This window comes from Gorilla gorilla, chromosome X (genome assembly GCF_029281585.2).
Source record: "Gorilla gorilla gorilla isolate KB3781 chromosome X, NHGRI_mGorGor1-v2.1_pri, whole genome shotgun sequence".
NCBI classification, from domain to species: Eukaryota; Metazoa; Chordata; class Mammalia; order Primates; family Hominidae; genus Gorilla; species Gorilla gorilla.
The window spans coordinates 163910385-163931218 of NC_073247.2; the positions used below are offsets into that span (position 1 = coordinate 163910385).

The 20834-nt window shown below is 36.2% G+C and overlaps 1 protein-coding gene across 1 annotated transcript in view; it reads right to left on the reverse strand.

Moving 5' to 3' along the window:
• Nucleotides 1–20834, reverse strand: part of GABRA3 (gamma-aminobutyric acid type A receptor subunit alpha3) — a 274967-nt gene that overhangs the window by 65749 nt on the left and 188384 nt on the right. Inside the window, exon 5 of the mRNA XM_019019216.4 lies at nucleotides 18187–18407. Coding sequence (XP_018874761.1) covers nucleotides 18187–18407 — 221 coding nt within the window. The remainder of the gene's footprint in view (nucleotides 1–18186; nucleotides 18408–20834) is intronic.

Here is a 20834-nt window from a genome sequence, read left to right on the forward strand (position 1 = left end):
GGTGGATGGAAATCACACTTTGGACAATATTTTGGCAGTTTCTTAAAAAGTTTAACATAAGCTTACCGTAAGACCCTGTGGTTTTACTCTAATTCTTACTTTAATTACTCTAATTATTCACTAACAAAGATAAATGAAAACATATGTCCAAAGAAAGACCTGTTTATAGCAGCTTTATTCACAATAGATAAAAGGTGGAAACAACCCAAATGTCCATTACTGTGAATGGATGAACAAGATGTGGTATATCTATACAATGGAATGTTAATCGTCAATAAAAAAGGAATACACACAATGGCATGGATGAATCTCAAATGTGTTATGCTAAGTGAAAATAGCGAGACACAAAATGTCACACATTGTATGATTCCATTCACATGACATGTCCAAGAAAGACAAATCTATAGAGACAGAAAGTACATTAGTAGTCGAGTGGTGTTGGGGTGAGAACGGAGTGTTACTACAAATTTGTAGAGAGATTTTTGGAAGTGATAGTATGTTCTAAACTTGAATTTTGGTTACAGTTGCACAATTCTATAAATCTACTAAAAATCACTGAATTGTACATGTAAAATAAATTTTATAATATGTAAGTTATACTTCAAAAAGTTCTTATTTTAAACGAATCAATATCAGCCTTATAGCACAGTGCTTAAGAGCATGGATTCTTTTTTTTTCTTTTTAGAAAGCATGCTTACCTTAGCCATTTATTAATTTATTTGTAGATTTAGGGGGTACAAGTGCCATTTTGTTACATAGATATATTACATAGTGGTGAAATTATGGTTTTTAGTGTAACTATCACCCAAATAATGTATATTGTGCCATTTAGGTAATTTCCCTTCCCTCACCCCTTCCTACTCTCCTGCCCTTTCAAGTCTCCAATGTCTATTATTCCACTCTCTATGTCGATATGTATACATTATTTAGTTCCCACTTATAAATGATAACATGCAGTATTTGACTTTCCATTTCTTAGTTGTTTCACATAAGGTAACGACCTCCAATTGCATCCATGTTGGTGAAAAAGAGATAATTTCATTATTTTATTGATAAATAGTGTTCTATTGTGTGTGTGTGTGTGTGTGTATATATAACATTGTGTATATATATATAGCATTATATATATATATATACATATATATATAATTTTCTTTATCCAATCATCCATTAATGTACACTTAGGATGGTTCCATATATTTGCTATTGTGAACAGTGCTGCAATAAACATCCAAGTACAGATATCATTTTGATATAATGATTTCTTTGTCTTTGTGTAGATACCCAAGAGTGAGACTATTGAAACAAATGGAGCTACTATTTTTAGGTCTTTGAGAAATCTCCATATTGTTTTCCATAGAGGTTATGCTAATTCACATTCCCAACTGTGTGTAAGCATTCTCTTTTACCTGCATCCTTGTCAACATCGGTTTCTTTGTTTGATTGTTTGTTTTTGCATTTTAATAACAGCCATTCTGACTGGTGGAAAATGGTATCTCATTGTGGTTTTAATTTGCATTTCACTGATAACTAGTGATGTTGGGCATTTTGTCATATGTTTATTGGCCATTTGTATGTCTTCTTTTGAAAAATGTCGGTTCTTGATGGGGTTGTTTGTTTTTTTTTCTTGTACATTTGTTTGAGTTCATTGTAGATTCTGGATATTAGCCCTTTGTCAGATGAGTAGGTTGCAAAAATTTTCTCCCATTTTGTGGGTTGCCTGTTCACTCTGACGGTAGTTTCTTTTGCTGTGCAGAAGCTCTTTAGTTTAATTAGATCCCATTTGTCAATTTTGGCTTTTGTTGCCATTGCTTTTGGTGTTTTAGCCATCAAAAAGTGGGCGAAGGACATGAACAGACACTTCTCAAAAGAAGACATTTATGCAGCCAAAAAACACATGACAAAATGCTCACCATCACTGGCCATCAGAGAAATGCAAATCAAAACCACAATGAGATACCATCTCACACCTGTTAGAATGGCAATCATTAAAAAGTCAGGAAACAACAGGTGCTGGAGAGGATGTGGAGAAATAGGAACACTTTTACACTGTTGGTGGGACTGTAAACTAGTTCAACCATTGTGGAAGTCAGTGTGGTGATTCCTCAGGGATCTAGAACTAGAAATACCATTTGACCCAGCCATCCCATTACTGGGTATATACCCAAAGGACTATAAATCATGCTGCTATAAAGACACACGCACACGTATGTTTATTGCGGCACTATTCACAATGGCAAAGACTTGGAACCAACCCAAATATCCAACAATGATAGACTGGATTAAGAAAATGTGGCACATATACACCATGGAATACTATGCAGCCATAAGAAATGATGAGTTCATGTCCTTTGTAGGGACATGGATGAAATTGGAAATCATCATTCTCAGTAAACTATTGCAAGAACAAAAAACCAAACACCGCATATTCTCACTCATAGGTGGGAATTGAACAATGGGAACACATGGACACAGGAGGGGGAACATCGCACTCTAGGGACTGTTGTGGGGTGGGGGGATGGGGGAGGGATAGCACTGGGAGATATACCTAATGCTAGATGACGAATTAATGGGTGCAGCACACCAGCATGTCAAATGTATACATATGTAATTAACCTGCACATTGTGTACATGTACCCTAAAACTTAAAGTATAATAATAAAAAAAAATTAAAAAATAAAAATGTTTTTCCCCTCAAAAAAAAGATAAAAAAATAAATAAATAAATACATGAAAAAAATGTCGGTTCTTGTCCTTTGCCCACTTTTTAATGGGGTTATTTTTGTTTTCCTTGCTGATTTGTTTAAGCTCCTTATAGATTCTGGATATCATTTATTTGTTGGAGGCATAGTTTGCATATATGTTCTCCCATTCTGCAGGTTGTCTATTCACTTTTTTGATTATTTCTTTTGCTGTGCAAAAGTATTTTTCATTTAAGGCCCATTCCTCTATTCTTGTTCTCATTGCACTTCCTTTTGAGATCCTAGTCATAAATTCTTTGCCAAGGCCAATGATCAGTAGAGTTTTCTTAGATTTTCTTCTAGTATTTTAATAGTTTCAGATCTTACATTTGAGTCTTTAATCCATCCTGAGTAAATTTTTGTATATGGTAAAAGATAGGGGTCCACTTTCCTTCTTCTGCGTATTGCAACCCAAATTTCCCAGTACCATTTATTGAATAGGGTGTTCTTTCTCCATTGTATGTTTCTGTTGATTTTCTCAAAGATCGATTGGCTGTAGGTAAGAAGCTTTATTTCTGAATTCTCTAATCTTTTCCATTGATCAATCTGTCTACTTCTATACCAATACCATGCTGTTTGGGTTAGTATAGCCTTGTAGAATAATTTGAAACCAGGTAATGTGATGCCTCCAGCTTTGTTCTTTTTGTTTAGGATTGCTTCAGCTCTTTGTGCTCTTTTGTGGTTCTGTGTTAATTTTAAGATTTTTTTCTAATTTTGTGAAAAAATGACATTGGTATTTTGGTAGGAATTGCACTGAATCTCTAGATTGCTTTGAATAGTGTGGTCATTTTAACAATTTTGACTCTTCCAATGCATAAGCATGGGATGTTTTCCCATTTCTTTGTGTCATTTACTACTTTCATTGGTGTTTTGTAGTTTTCCTTGTTGAGATCTTTCACCTCCTTGGTTAAACGTATTCCTACGTACTTTTTGTAGCTATTGTAAATGAGCTTGCATTCTTGACTTGTTTCTTAGCTTGATCATTACTAGTATATGGAAATGCTATTGATTTTTGTATGTGGATTTTGTATCCTGAAACGACTGAATTCATTTATCAAATTTAGGAGTCTTTTGGTAGAGTCTCTGGGATTTTGTAGCCGGAGCAATTAGGCAAGGGAAAGAAATAACAGACATCTAAATAGGAAAGGAAGACATTAAATTGTCTCTGTCTGCATATCACATGATTACATATATTGAAAATCCTAAAGACCCCAACAAACAATTGTCAGAACTAATAAATGGACTCAGTAAAGCTGCAGGATACAAAATCAATGGGAAAAAAATCAGTAACATTTCTACACACTATTTAAAAAATACATCAAGAAAATAATCCAATTCACTATAGCTACAAAGATATGCTTGAGAATAAATTTAACATTTTCAGAGATGAAAGATCTGTACACTAAACGTTGATGAAAGAAATTGAAGAAGACACAAATAAATTGAAAATCATCTTGTGTTCATGGATTGAAAGAATTCATATTGTTAAAATATTGATACTACCCAAAGTGAGCTACAGATTCAATGCAATCCTTATAAAAAATTCAATGACATTTTTCACAGAAATAGAAAGAAATCATAAAATTTGTATGGAACCAAAAAAGCGAAAGCAATCTTAAGCAAAAATAACAAATCAAAAAGAACAAGGCATTGCACTATTTGATTTCTATAGTAATCAAAACAGCATGGTACTAACATAAAAACAAACACATAGACCAATGGAACAGAATAGAGAGCCCAGAAATAAATCTACACATTTACAGTCAATTGGTTTTCATAAAAGATGCCAAGGACACACTATGGGGGAAAGAACAGTTTCTTCAATAAATGGTGTTGGGAAAATAGGATATCCACAAACAGAAGAATGAAATTGGACCCCATTTACACCATACTCAAAAGTCAACTCAATATATTTTGAGTTGAAACTATAAAACTAGTAGAAGAAAACAGAGAGAGAAAGCTCAACAGCACTGGCCTGGGCAATATTTTTTGCAAATGACCCCAAAAGCATAGGCAACAAAAGCAGAAATAGCCAAATGGCATTACATCAACCTAAAAAGCTTCTGCACATCCAAGGAAACAGTTAACATAGTGAAGAGATAACCTATGGAACGGGAGAAAATATTGCATACTATATATCAAATAAAGGGTTAATATTCAAAATACATAAGGAACTCAAACAACAATAGCAAGAAAACGAATAGCCCAATTTTTAATATAGGCAAAGGATCTGAATAAATATTTGTCATAGATGTATGAAAAGAGGCTCAACTTCATAAATAATCAGAGAAATTCAAATCAAAACCACAATCAGATATTACCTCACACCTGTTAGGATGGCTACTATCAAAAAGATAAAAGATAGGTGTTGGCGAGAATGTGGAGAAAAGAGAACTCTTTCATATGGCCATTATAAAAAACAGTATGGAGGTTCCTCAAAAATTAAAAATAGAAATACCATATAACCCAGCAATCCCACTACTGTGTGTACATGCATCCAAAGGAAATGAAATCAGTATGTTGAAGAAATATCTGCATTTTCATGTTTATTTCAGCATTATTCACAATAGCCAAGATATGGAATCAATTTAAGCATTCATTGGTGGATAAATGGATAAAAAGATGTGGTATATATACACAATAAAATACTACCTGGCCTTAGAAGAAAAGGAAATCCTGCCACTTGCGACAACATGGAGGACATTATCTTAAGCAAAATAAGCCACACACAGAAAGACAAATACTCTACAATCTCATTTATATGTGGAGTGTATAAAAGTTGGACTCATAGAGAGTAGAATGGTGGCCAGGAAGTGGGAGGATTGAGGAGATGTTGGTCAAAGAATATAAAATTTCAGTTACACAGGAAAAATAAATTCAAGAGATCTATTGTACAACATGGTGACTATAGTTAATAACAGTGTTTTATATATTTAAAAATCGCTGAGAGCAGAATTTACGTGTTCTCAGCACAAAAATTGAGATGTGAGGTAATGCATATGAAAATTAGCTTGATTTAGCTATTCCCCAATGCATAAATATATCAAGACATTCTGTTGTACACCATAAATACATATTATTTTTATTTATTTATTATAAATAGAGCATGGATTCCAAAGCCAGACTGCCAGATTTAAAACCCAGGTCCACCATGAACCCAGCTTGTAGTAGTAGCTATGTGTAAGTTACTTCAGTTCTCTGTATCTTGTTAGCTAACACCTTGCAGATGCTAATTGAAGCCCTAAGACTGGATGATACTACAAAGGGAGTGATGTATCTAGGGAAGACAAGAAGTCTAACGACTGAGATTCAGCATACTGGGTTCATGTCTTTCCACTGACTCTCCACACATCTCAGGCAGAAGGTATATGTATCAGAATCTTGAAGGAGGGAGGGGAAATGAAGCAAGCAGTAAACCATAAACTGCATATGGTCATTTGAAACATTTGGTCCAGCAATTATGCTATGACATCTCATTGGGTTCAAAATCCCTGCTATTGACTAAAAGTCACAGGGTAAATAATTTCTTTCTATACCTTTGGAATTGAGAAAAATTAGTGACTTGGCTATTTGGTGCCCTTATCTCATCTTTATTGGAAATACCTAAGTACATTTTCAAAACAAGCAAACATATCAGAGATTATTCTTACTGTATGATTTGCTGATTTTCAACATTTTCTTATACCATTGATACAAAAGCCAGTATTTACTTTGCATTTATTATACAGTGCTTTGCATATTAAGGATATTTTTGCTGGTACATATGTCTTGTCTCCTGAACTAGATTGAATACCACATGTAAGTCATTTGCTTTTTGATGGAAATCCATGCAACACACTAACCCAATGAGAAAATTTTCCAACTCAGAAACTATTACATCCATGTCTTCAGTGCCTGCTGTGGTCTGAATGTTTGTGTCCCCCTGAAATTAAAATGTTGAAATATTAATATAACCACTAATGTGATAGTATTAAGTGATAGGGCATTAGAGAAGTGATTAGGTCATGAGGGCTCTGTCCTCTTGAATGGGATTACTGGCCCTATAAAAGTGACCTAAAGGAAAATGTTAGTCTCTTCTGCCATGTGAGGACACAGCAAAAAGTTGCCATATTTGAAGCAGAGAGGTAGCCTTTAGACACTGAATGTACTGGAGCCTTGATCTTGGCCTTCCTGACCTCAAGAACAGTGAGAAATAAGTTCTGTTGTTTATAAATTACCCAGTCTAAGGTGTTTTATTATAGCAGTTCAAATGGATTAAGACAGTGCCCATTTGCCTTCGACCCAGGGAGAGTGACACTTCTGGAAAGTGAGGTTCTGGTTATCATAAGCTACTTCTCCATTACTTTACCCTTCTAATGCAGCAACCTCTAGCACATATTCCTTATCCAGAATACTGTGGAGCTATACACATAATATTTGTATACTTTAAAATATGCAAGCTATATCTCAATTAAAGAATTTAAAAAATCTGCAAAATTAATTGAATGAAAATGAGTCACCTAAATTAACTGCCCCACAGAAAAATATCAAATCATTCTTAGATTTTTGCACATAGAATACTGATTATTTTTTAAATAAGGGCATAAAATAGGAGAAAACCATAAATAAGGTTAGAGAAAAAAGGTTCCCACACTAACTAGAATCCTAAAGGTCAAAAATCTAAAGTTTATTGAATATATGTACTGGTTGTTCAGTGAGGCTATCAATGTGTTTAAGTATAATGTAGGAGGGAACAGTTTGAACTTTGTAGGAGACAAGGGGCTCTGGAGTTCAGTATGAGCCATACCGAAAGCAATCTGTCAAATAGGCCTTCTCGAAGTGGAACAACCTACTCTGAACTCTTAGGAATGTTCTCTCTAAGGACAAATAACACTGCTTCAGGAGCAGTTGAGGTGCCAGGCCAGCTATTCCTATAATAATGGAGTAAAGGGCAGGATTTGGGATTTATGGTGAAAAAGAAAGAGTAACAAATCATTAATAGCCATTATCAGTACAGCATGAGTCACCTGAAATATACTACCACCAAACACCCAAACCAAGCAGTACATTAGTCACAAGAATGCCAGTTGTCTGAGGTGTCCCATTAAATCTTCAAGCTATAGACAAGAAGCTCAGTACACAGGAAGGTGGGCCACCACTTTACTGCTCCATTTAGCCTTCAGAGGGAGCACATCTGAGTTTTAACAATTATCTCAGAGGTGTAGCTCCAACCTCATTTTCTGACACGCTTTCCTCCATTCTCCAGCCATCTGTAAAAACTTATAATTTTACAAAACAAAACTCTCATGTATCTGTGTCTTTTCATACATTTTTTTTCCTGCCTGGAATACCCTTTCCTTTCTAAATGCACAACGTATTTCCTTCAAGTCTTTTCTCAAATATTCCCTCTTCCATGATGTTTGTGCCCTACAAGTACTGTGGTTTCCTCCAGCTCACAGCAATCTAAGAGCTCTTTGGACAACAGTCTTAGACCTTACCACATAGGATTATTAGTGTCTGTTTAGCTCTCTGTCTTCCGCACAGGACTATAAGCAACTTGAGAGAGTGGTCTCTTCATCATTGTAATCCCATCCCTGGTATGGTAATTGGCACATAGCAGATGGTTGACAGCTGTTTCCTGATTTAATAAATATTTCTGTGAGATAGGCAGAGCAGGTATTTTCAGCAACGTATCCCAAAAGAAGAGACCGAGACCCAGAGAAGAGAAATGCCTTGTCCATGGTTACACTGCTGATCTGTTCCAAAGGTGGGATTCACACCCATGGCTCTTAATTCCTTCTCTGATGTTTATTCCATTACAACAGAGTTTCTACTCTGTCTAGGGGTAGCATCTAAAATAGCTGGGTTCTTTGGAACAAGAGGGACACTTACTTTGACCTGTAAATCCCTCTGTTAGAATGAACTTTTAAACAGACTCAATTTGCCTGGAGACCAGTTTCTTGCTTGGAGAATAAAGGCAGTCCTTGTTATTTCAAGGCCATGATTTCCACATGGAACTGGCAAAAATGAAATAAATGTGAGGAAACTTCTCAGGAATACTTTTTTCCTTCCCACCTTCCAGCTCAAATGTTAGTTCCCCTGTGAAGCCCTGCCACACATCTGGGTCCATGTCCCCAAGTTTCAGTGAATCCTGTAATTTTTAGCACATAGCACTTCACTGTTAGCTTTATGTGAAACTTCCATTATGCTTTATAGTACAGTGAATGATGTGCCCTGTCTTTCCTCCTAAGATATGAGGTCTTGGAGGGCAGGAGTTGATGTCCTTGCATGAAGTGCACACAGTAATTTGGGATTGACTGAGGACTTACACCATTATTTCCTTCTCACCTCATTGTAAGCTTTCTCAGAGCCCAAAATGAACCACTCCATCTCTTCTACGCTCTTACTTCTGTTCATTAGAGTGAGATTCACTAAGTGTGGCTCTGTCAGTCAGTTGCTAGCTTAATGAATAAGAAACTACAGGTGGAATCCCCTAGAGCAAAAGCCATTACAAAAAAAAGACTGTGTGAAACAAGCTATCAATGCTTGGTTGATCTGATTACATTAAATCCTATACAACTAACAGTCTGGCCCAAATGCTTTCCCTGGTTCCTGGCCATTTCAGAGGCAGATTCTATAATGAAAACACAAGTGCAAGCCATTTGCATCTAAATAAGTAGGAGAAGAATTTTACTGATGAAGTTTGTGGGAGGAGGGTTCCTGACATGCAGAATTTAGCCTTCACATAGTTTGTCTTTGGAATATTCAAAGCACATAAAACTGACTCAGTCATACAATAAAAAATTTCATGGTCTCAATATGATAGCAACCCTCACTCAATTGGTTCAGAGCACCACTTTCCTCTTGATTATTAAACATGGAGAAACTAGTGCCTATTTCCGTTGAGCTAAATGCAGGACACTATTACTGTGTAACGTAACCCATAGCTGACATTTTGTGCAATGTATTCAGTTTTACAAAATCCCACTGTGTCAAAGTTTTCCTGAGTTCCAGACCTGCATTTCCAACTGCAGCTTGTCGTGTCCACCTCAGATTCGTTATTTAAAATTGATAGCCCACACCCTCCCTTATTAGAGGAAATGATGGGATGTAAAGGGGAAAAAAGGTTTTCACTAGCAGAATGACTTGGGTCTCTGTACCAGCTCTGCCACTTATTGGTGGTGTGAGTTTGCTCTATTGAAACTTCAGTTTACTAAGAAGTGTAAAAATAGGGATGTTAACAATAAAAATAAAAACACTTCACAGAATGCCAAGAAGTATATCAAGCAATTTACATGCCTTATCGTATTCACTTCCTGCAATGGTCTATGAGGCAGGCATTATGATTTGCCTTATTTTACAGAGGAAGGACCAGGAGCAGTCTTACTGCAGAACCCACCTTCTTAATAACCATGCTATATTATGCTTCTGTAGTATATACACATGAACATTGCTGTGAGGATTAAATGAAACAAATACATGTGAAGCAACTAGCACAACAGGTGGCATATAGCAAATCCCCAAGATATGTAAACTCTCTAACCCCTCCTCTCTCCGAAATATCTCCTTCTTCTCTTATAATGAGTTTTTGTTGTGGTGGTTGTTGTCGTTAATAATTCACTCAGTATCCAGGGAGAATATGTCAGAATATATCACCACAATTCACTCAGTATCCAGGGAGAATATGTCGGGACATTCTCAATGCACCTTTTTCCTCAATACCCTATATCCAGTTGGACTTCAACTTCTATTGAAAACCTCTCTCATCATACTTGCCCTTCTTCTTCCACTCTCACTTCTCACTGCCTTTTCTTGGACCTCTGTCATTCTTTCCTGGACTATGAAAGGGTCTGCTAACTAGTATTTCTATTTATCTTCCAGAATGCAACCAGGGATTTCAATTTTTAAAAAAACTGAGATTGGCAAACACTTGCCAACTGTTCACCAAATCCACTTTCTCATTTTCCTGGTAATGTTTCTTTTCCCACCATGTCCATGTGACCTCATTCTAGTTAAAGTAACGTCAGTAGAAATGAGTATGCCACTCAAGGCCTGGTCTATAAATACCTCCCATATACAATCTGTCATGCTCTTTCATCTTCTACTGACAATACAAATAAGCACAGTGGTCTTGAAACAAACTTGCACATTGTGCACATGTACCCTAAAACTTAAAGTATAATAATAATAAAATTTTAAAAAAAAGAAAACCATGTGTTGCACCACTTGGAAATGAGCCGCTTGTCAATGGGGAACACCTGCTTTGAAATTTAAGAAGCAAGAAATACACTTCTATCATGTTTGAACTGTTATTCATTTTGGGGTTCAGCAACTTGTGTTATCACAAATTCTCTTGTCATGTCTTTCACTTTAAAAAATACATTATGTTGGTCAAAGGATGCATATTTATAATTAGGTAGGAGTAATAAGTTCAAGTGATCTATCATACTGCATGGTGACTAGCTGACAATAATGACGATATATTGCATTCTTGAAAGATGCTGACAGTGGATGTCAAGTGTTCTCATCACAAAACGTTAACTATGTGAGGTAATGCATTTGCGAATTAGCTAGATTTAATTATTCTGCAATGTATATATACTTAACATCATGTTGTACACAGTAAATACAATTTTATATGTCGATCAAAACATAAATAAATCTGTAAAAACAATAATGCTTCCCTGTAACTACAGGATAAACATATTCTGGATCACTTCTTCATTATCATCCCTCATCTGTCATGTACAAATCCTTCCAAATAGGTATGCTATTTGGCTATATTTCCTACTCCCTTTCTTTATCACTGCCATGTTCCAAAATCTTATTACTCCCCTTTATTCTACGGAAATGTTAACAATTGGGTCATCATTTATATTACACCCCTAATACTTCCATTATCCTAGGCAACTTATTTGCTTATAGAAACCAGCCATACAACATCCTGAACTCCACACTTCCAATTAGGCACGAAGTGCCATCAGTGTTACCTCTTGAACATATTGTATGTCCACAATTCTTCCTCAAAACCTAATTTAGTGGAAAGAGCAGTAACATGAAGCTACAATAAGTGTTGTGAAGATTAGAGATGTTTTACATAAAGTACCTAACAAATAGTAGGTGTTCAACACATAGTATACTACATATACACAGTATATATAATACATAGTTGTCATTAGGATTATCATTTGAGTATTATGGCAGCTTCTTAGCTAGGCACCTCATCTTCAGCCTTGCCTTCCTCTAATCTGCCTCCTACACTGCTCCCAGAGTGATCTATCTTAAATGCAAATTTGTTTGATTTCTTGCTCCGCAATAAAGTCTTTAATGGATCGTCATCATGTTTATGCCAACATAGCGTATAAGCCCCTCTCCCCACCTCAGACTGCTTTCCCGCACTGTACTCTGGTCCAATCACACTGAACTTTTAGTCCTTCAATGTATCATCACTACCTTCTCCTCTCACTCTTCAAGCCTTTATACATGCTATGCTCTATCTCTGCAATGTTTCCTCCCTGTCTTTTAATTTACTTCTACAGATCTTTTAGGTCTCAGAAATCATTCAGAAGGTGATGTCCTCTGGAATTTATTGTGGCTATTCCCCACAGACTCATTTCACTGTCCTTGTTAGATGCTCCCATAGTACTCTCTCTTTCCCCTATCATGTCTCACAAAGAAGCATGGATTTTCTGATGCATGATGTCGATTCATGAATACATGTCTTTGTGTATACTATTTCTTCTGCCTGGAAAACCCTCCTCTACCTCAGCCCTGTCTCTCATTTGTTTGACAGTCACCTATACTTCCTTCAAGATTCAAGGGACAAACTATGCAGCACCTCCTTTTGCAGCTTTCTTTGATAACCCCATATCATTTTAGATGTGATTTCTCCTGCGATTCTATCACATTTTGCACCTCCATTTCAGGAATTTTATATTATTGTGCAGCTATCTGTGCACAGGTCTCTTTAACTGTAGAGTCATTAAGAGCATGACCTGTGCCTTATTTATCTCTGTAGCTCAGCAGATATTCCAGAACTTTAAACATAGTAAGCACTCGTGAATGTGCTGATAAATGTTTTAAGTCAATAGGATAAAATCTAGTTAAATTCCATAAATAGTTCTCCTTCATATTCAGATAGTCAATAGGACATTTTTACTGTATCATATATTATGCAACATTTATATACAACGAACATGTTTACCCGTATCCTCATATACAAATAATATGACATTAATAGAGATGAAGTTCTCTATATATCCATACCTGAATAATAGAACATATTTTATAAATGTGTGTATCATCTCGGGCTGGGCTCTGCTAATTATCTATGCATTGTTCCAATTTTAGTATGTGTGCTGATGAAGTAAGCAGCAGGTAACGGGTTTTAGCCTGTATTTTTACGGTTGTTCTGAGGTCCCAAGATGAGGCAAAGCAAGGCTTCTTTCTAAACTGCCCTAGTTACATACCCATGCAATGCTTGCTCAGATTTTAGTAGGAAGCTGTCCTTCTGTAGTTTTCCCATGGACTCCAGATAAGATTCCTGAGGGTCAAAATAATAATAGGGGTGCTATAGAATAACACTTTCTGAAAAATTCTAAGTGTTCTGCAGACCTTATTCAATTTGTGCTTTTCATATGCCTGCAAGACAGGCAGCAGCTACATTATTATCAGACTAGAGAAAGTGAACGGTTTGTGACTTGAGAAAGGTCACTAGGCGAATCAATTGTGGGGCTGTAAAAAGAGCCAGGCTTTTATTTTTCCATTTTGAGCCTATGTCTCCCTCCAGGCCCACCTTCCTGGACCCAAGGTGCTACTGTGTAGGAAACCGATGGCTTCATCATGCTTCTGTGCTTCTGTACTTCCTCTATTCTGCAAATCAGAATAAGCACAAGGGCATTCTACATAGACTCTAATCTCATCGAACTTGACTTTCTTGTCCAATTCAGACTAGAATAAAGGGCCCAATTATCATCATCTTCCCATTCATTCAACTGTATTTCAAGGAAACTAATCCTTTGCTCGGCTTCATCCTCTGCCCTCCTCAACCTGCACCTTCTATTTTTTTGTATTTCAATATTCCCATCCTCTCTCCTTTCTTCTCTCTTCTCTATCCCTCCTCCAAAACTTAAACCTATTCTCTATGCTTTATTCCTTTTATTGTTGTTTCTCCTCTATCCTGTTCTTTTCATTCATTCTCTATTTCTCCTCACTATTTGCAATCTCTACTGGGTTCAGATCCTTTCCTGCCCATTACTCTCTCCTTCCTCTTGCTTCTTTTCCATTTGCTTACTGTCTTCTGCCCATCCACATCTCCTCCTCATTATTCTGTCCCTCCATCCACCTCATTCCATACAGCTTCTTTTCTGTTTACATATACTCCACTCCATTCTTTCCACAATTGTGTGAACTCTTATCTCTTTTTCAAACTCTTCTCTTTCCTATAATTTATTACAAGCATGCCTCTCTTCCATCTATTCCTTCCCTAATGCTCTGTTTCCCCAAATTCTCCTTGATATGACACTCATTCATACCTTTTCTCTGTCCTATCCTCCCCACCTTCATTTCAACATTTATATATAACCTCATAACCTTTCATGCAATGTGAGAAGAGGTGTCCCTCTTCCTTTCAAGTAAAACTCTAACTGTAGATTTGATATCATCCCCTTGATGGTATTTATGAGAACTTGCTGTCAGCGATGTGTTATTTCTACTATATCTTCAATCTTTGTCTTCCTACTGACTCTTTTGTACTATCTCACAAATATGTGTCAATCTCTCCTCTGAAAACAAAAGCAATTTCTTTTACCCCTGAATGTAGCTATGATACCTCCCTCCCTTTCATTTTTCAAACAAGCTTCTAGAAGGTATTTTCTATGTCCACTATCTCCCCACTCCAACTCCTAAAACTCTCCATTGCACTAGCCACTCTATTGAAACAGTGTATGTGAAGAACACTAATATCCTCCATGTTACCAAACTTAAGACATACTTTTAAGTCTCTATATTACATCTCTTTTTATAGCCAACAATGTTGTAAAAAATGTGTAAACAGGGTAAAGTGCATGAACTTGCAGCTACACTACCATATTAATAATGCTAGCTCAACCATCTACTACCCAAGTGAACTTGAAAAATTCTCTTACCCACGTCGTGTCTCAGTTTTTTTTCATCTGTAAAGTTGGGATAATAGTACCTATCTCATACTGTTGTTAAAGCTGTTATGAATATTATAAAAGTAGAATGATTAGAACAGTGTCTGTCATATTTTAAGTACTATATTGATGTTAATTAATAATACTTACACTATTAGTGGTGTTATTATTGATAACTCTCATTGTTTTGAAACTTTAATTTATCAGTCAAGATGGGTTAGATTAATATGCAGTAGTAACAATCTGAAAATCTCAGTGTCCTAAAGTAACGGAAGTTTATTTCTCACTCACACTATCTCTGGTTGGGGAAGTGGGACCCACTCGCTTCTATGTCATCTTCAATAAGGGACATAGAATGATAGGGCCAAGACCACCTGGCATAATGCTACTTACTGTGGCCAGGGGAAGGCAACATGGCAAATTATATATTGGCTCTTGAAGGGCTTCCCATCCTCTCTCAGAGCTGACACATACTATTTACACTCACATTTGGTTAGTCAAAGCAAGTCATTTGTCCATGCTGAACTTCAAGGATCAGGTAAGTGTAGTACTACTTTATATCCAGATGGAGGTGAAGTGAAAATATTGGCAAGTGGTAATATTGACTACCGCACTTAGCTTTCACGATACTGCACACTGTTAACAGCTCCCTGACATTTTCTTCATGGTTTCTTTCATAGGTTCCTCTTTCCCCTCCACTGCATTACTGATAGTAGTGCTAGATGACTAGATACCTGGCATGAAATTCTTCTTCCTCTATACTCTTTCCTGAAGTGATGACATCCATTTTCACGTTTCCATTTGTTCCAATATACTAACAATACCACACTTTATATCTCTACATTGTATCTCTCTCCTGATCTTAAGACTTGAATATCTAACTGCTGTTAGACTTCTTTCCCTGGATAATCTACAATCACCTTAAGCTTATCTTGTCCCAAATTAACCTCACAGACTTATCTAAATTTGTCCTAACTTTCATATCATCTACTCCAGCCTATAGTACCATCTTTCACCCATGTTATTTGGATACCTACTACCTTCACAACTCCTCCTCTCTGTCATTCTGAAGTTTTCTATATTTACTGCCGATTTCCTTAACATATCGTCACTTCTCCATCTTAATCCATTGTTCTGAATTAGAACACCACTTCTAATCTAGACTATTTCAGCTGTTTCTTAATCATTTTCTCTAATTCCAGTCTTTTTACCTTCAAATGCATTATTTACCCAGTAACTACAGAGCCATATATGAAATAGAAAACTGACCACCTCAGTCTCTTGCCTAAAATATGTCCTTCCATTCCCTGCAACTGCTCACTTGGTTTTCTCTGTCTAGAACATCCTTCCTCTCTTCCTTCTGCCTCTACCTATCCACCTACAAGTTTCTTGACTGCATTCTACTTACATAATAATATAAAACGCTAATGCTTATACCAATAATCAGAAGCCTAGCTGTTGCCTTATCCAGGGACTCTTCTCTCAACCTGTCCCAAAACAATGAGTTAGATGACTCTGCTCTATATTCCAGTAACTACCCATCTCTTTAGCATTTTAGTTAACATCATTTGCTATTATCCTATTAGTCTTTCTCCCCTATTATATTGTGATTATCTTAAGGACAGAGACTATGTCTCATTAATGTTTGCATTTTCAGAATTTACTTTAGGGTCATGTATATATTAGGAAGTCAAAACATGTTTGGCAAATGAATAAATGAGGGAAAGCTTCTCTTTCTTTCGTCTACAATTTCCCTCCCTCTTGTTCATCTCCTCCCATGTCCCTTCCCCTACTTCTCTCTATGTCTTTTCCTCTTTATTCCCATCTACTACATCCACTTCATTATATTCGCCTATCTCTTTAGAATATCCTAATATCTAATCTAGCTTCTTTATTTTACACCATCTTATCCTTTGTCTTCTCAACTTCTCTACTCTTTTTGTCCTCTCTTCTCATATTCTCTTTCTTTTCACCATTCTCATTTCTCCAATATACATGCCTCTATGTACTCTGTGTAATTAGTCTTCTCCTCCCCTCTTGACCCTCATCTTCCCACTTCTATCCACTTTCCTTCTTCATTATTTTATCCTCCACTCTATGCTCATTTCTCCTCCATGTTCATTTTTCCTCGCGTCTCTCATCCAACTTCTCTCTGAAGTATTATCCTTTTTTCCTTGACCATCTCCTCATCTTCCAAATTCTTGTAGGAAAAACACCAATAAATAGCAAATTTGAAGTAATGAGAGATTAGTATACAGACAAACACACTTCATTTATTCACCACCTATTTACCAGGCATGCATTATTTGAGGTTTGTTCTGCAAAATAACAAATACACCAATTCTAAATAGCCATAGAAGCTCCACTACACAAAATTAGCACTCATTAATGTGGAAGGAAGCTTCAGGAAGCGACAACTGATATCGGAGGAACAAGCAAATTCATAAAAAAGCAAACCCCAAAACCAAGAATTTTTTCAGTGTTGGGGAAAGAATCTTATTGCACTGAAAATGTTTTCAAACTTATTCTTTTTGACAGCAAAATTCAATGCCTAATAACTCTATGACAGTAACAAGTCATGAAATACATAAAATTGTGATGTTTTTATCCATTGGGAGTTGGAAAAGTATGAAATATAATTTATATTTTATGAAGATTTCTATACTATATATACACACACACATATGCACACACATATAAACACCATGTATAGATAGATAGATATAGATATAATCTTAAATTGTTTGGAAAATTCACTTATTATCATCCTCAGTATCCTAAGGTAATGTAGCATAAAATAAACATATTTAAATAAAAAATTAAAATAAGTATTTTTAAATTTATGTTTATAAAACACTATGTTTCACAAAATACCCATAGTTATCTCATTTGATTCTCACAACTCTGCATCATAGGGATAGTTTGTTGTTGCAGTTAAACCTAGTCAATTCTAATTATCAGCATTCATGCCTGTGTGTATGTTTTTGTGAATCTGTGTATTTAAGTGTCCTTGAATACGTATGTCCTTCTGTGTTAGTCCACATGTGTCTTTAGGTATGCATGCATATACAAATCATGAATGTATACCTCTGTGTTTCTCAAAATGTTCATCTATGCAACTCTTTATGTGTTTATTAGAATATATATGTCTGTGAGTATGTATGCATGCAATTGTATTAGGAAGTATATACATACCTGTACATTTCTAATCTATACACTTGAGGGAATTTTCAATGGATACTCTAAAACATTCTGCTTTCAAGCCCAGTCCTACTCCCAATATACTTTGGGTGGGAACCACCACTCTCTGACCTCATTGTATAGAGGAGAGTTCCGTTGTCCACCAATCTGAGCAACTTGTTGGGCGTGGTCATGTTATGAGCCACCGATTTCTTGCCATTGTGGAAGAAGGTGTCAGGTGTCCAGATCTTACTAGCCAGAAGATTGTTCAGTGGAAGGATCTTCATGGGGCCATCAAATTTCAGTCTTTCATCATGCCATGTCTGCCGAAAAAATACATCAATAGTGTACTCCTAGGGGTGAAAAGAGAGAAAAACAATGTTTCAATTGAGTTCTGGTAAGGGCTCATAGTGCCCTCAGCAAATATTAATTACCTTGCAGTATTTCCTCTGATGCAGAGAAGCAGCAGTCTATTAACAGTAGCTCCTGGTGTGTAAGGAAAATGATTATGATTGAGAAATAATGCCATGGAGATTAATAAGCATGGGGATAACATATTTGACAAGGCGTTTTTAAGGAAGACCACTGCCAACACATCCCCACACAGCACACAAGCTGATCATAAGACTTTGCCTTATGAAAAGGCAAGTGCTCCCTCCTGTATGCAGTGACACCCAAATAAGAGCAAGTTTCTTACCTTGTCTCTACTGCTTAATGACCCCATATGAACATCAAAGGCCAATATAAAAATCGCCACAAAACCAAAACCTTACATTTTATCATACATTTAATCTGAGCCTCAAAATAATAATATGTCTGATTAGTGAATAGCTTATTATCCTCAATAAATAATGAAATATTATAGATAAATAAGATAAAAAACATATCTTGTAGACAAATAAGATAAAAATGGGTAGGTGAACAGCAAAGTCATGAAATGGATAAAAATTGCTAATAAACATGAAGGAAATATTCAAATTTGCTGTTTATCTAAATACAAAATAAATGAACAATAAATGTTCCAGGTATTGGTAACAGCATAATAAATTGTTTGATTACATTTTCTTGTAGCTATTAATTATAAAACCTGAACAACAACTGTATATACCTGTATTACTTGAAAGCAGTGGAGTGTGACTGAAAGCAGACAGAAACCTAAGGTGAGTTTACCTTTGAAAGATGGCAGCAGCAATAGATTAGAATTGTGAGTTTGTGATTTTTCTTTCTTGAAGGTGCTTCCCAAACCTAGAATTCCTGTGGCATATACAACAGTCTTACTGGCTCAAGGTGGCAGAGAATCTGGACCATTAGGGATGAAAGACTCAAAAGTAAGAGAATCCCAGAAGGGATGGGCCTCCAAATCTGAATATATATTCTGCCAAAAATTCTGGCTGATCACTATACTACACACAAATAGGAGAGACCCTGGGGCCCAGTTAAAAAAAATAGGCAGAAACAGTAAGATAGTGGTCCACTAAATGAAAGAAATGAGCTGGGTGATGTTTGTGAATTTGCTACGATTTAGACTGAAGGAATTCCTTAATCCATCACAATTCAAGTGGAGGAAATCTGAAAAAGTATTAGCTTATCAGAGAATAAGCTCTGGATTGGAAGATGGAAATTCATGAGGAAGTCCTGGGAACAAGAGAACCACTGAGAGGGTGAGTCCCAAAATCTGAGTATAACATCTGCCCAAATATTTGACCACTGAACTACACAAGGCACAGGGGACACTTCCAGATAGCCAGGTTAAAAGAAATGAAAGCCAGAATTTGCTGAATATTCTTTGGTTTAAAATCCCCTAATGGCTTCCAATCGTATGTGGCATGAACTTTTCCTTGCCATAAGCTGGCCCTTGCCTTCCTCTCTGAGTTATTCTCCAAACACTCTTTCCTTTAAAGATTAGCCATTCTGGCATTTCTCTTCCTTTAGTAGACCAAAAACATTCCTGCCTACAGATTTAAAGATCATATAATTGGTTGCCTAAATTGGAACACTTTTAAGAGGAAGAGGAGGCAAGACTGTGGCAGATGAGAAGCTGGAACTGGACTTTCACATAAAGCCAAGAATCTGTTAAGAGCTTAGCAAAAGGGTAAACTAGATCAACTTAACTAGACAAAATCAGATCACAACACAAAAGTTCAAAAAGGAAGAGGGAGGAATTGAGGAGAAAGTGTTTCTACTGAAATGTAGCAACCTCAAAATTCTAATCATATGTGGGATTGACGTCCGAATATATACTGTCTGCCTGATCTGAAGTTTACAAGCTGCAAACTTAACATAAAAATTGGTCTTAAGCTGGGTATACCACTAGATTGACTTGCCAAAGCAAACACACAAAAAACTGGAAGGACAGAACCACAAATTAATGCTTGCTGAAAATTACTTCACTGTCCTTAATGACAAAACACCTAAGGAAATGGTTACAAGTAAGGGTCGACAGATACAAGATAAAACTGAATTAGAGCCCCTCCAAGGACTTCATATAACATAATTATCCAGTAGTGATTATGAAAAAAACTATAATTAAAATTATAAAGGTTATGAGGGGAAGGGAGAAAGTAAAAGCAAATTTGAAAAAGATCTATCTAATTGAAGTTGACTTTCTGTAAAAGAAAAATAGTCATTGAAAATAAAAGTTCAGTGGGTGTGTTACATTGAAGATTAGACATTATGAAAGAGAAATTAGTGAACTGGAAAATACATATGAGGAAAAATTGCCCAGTTCACATTTAAGATGTATAACTGATAGGAAATATGAAAGGGAGATATAGTACTAT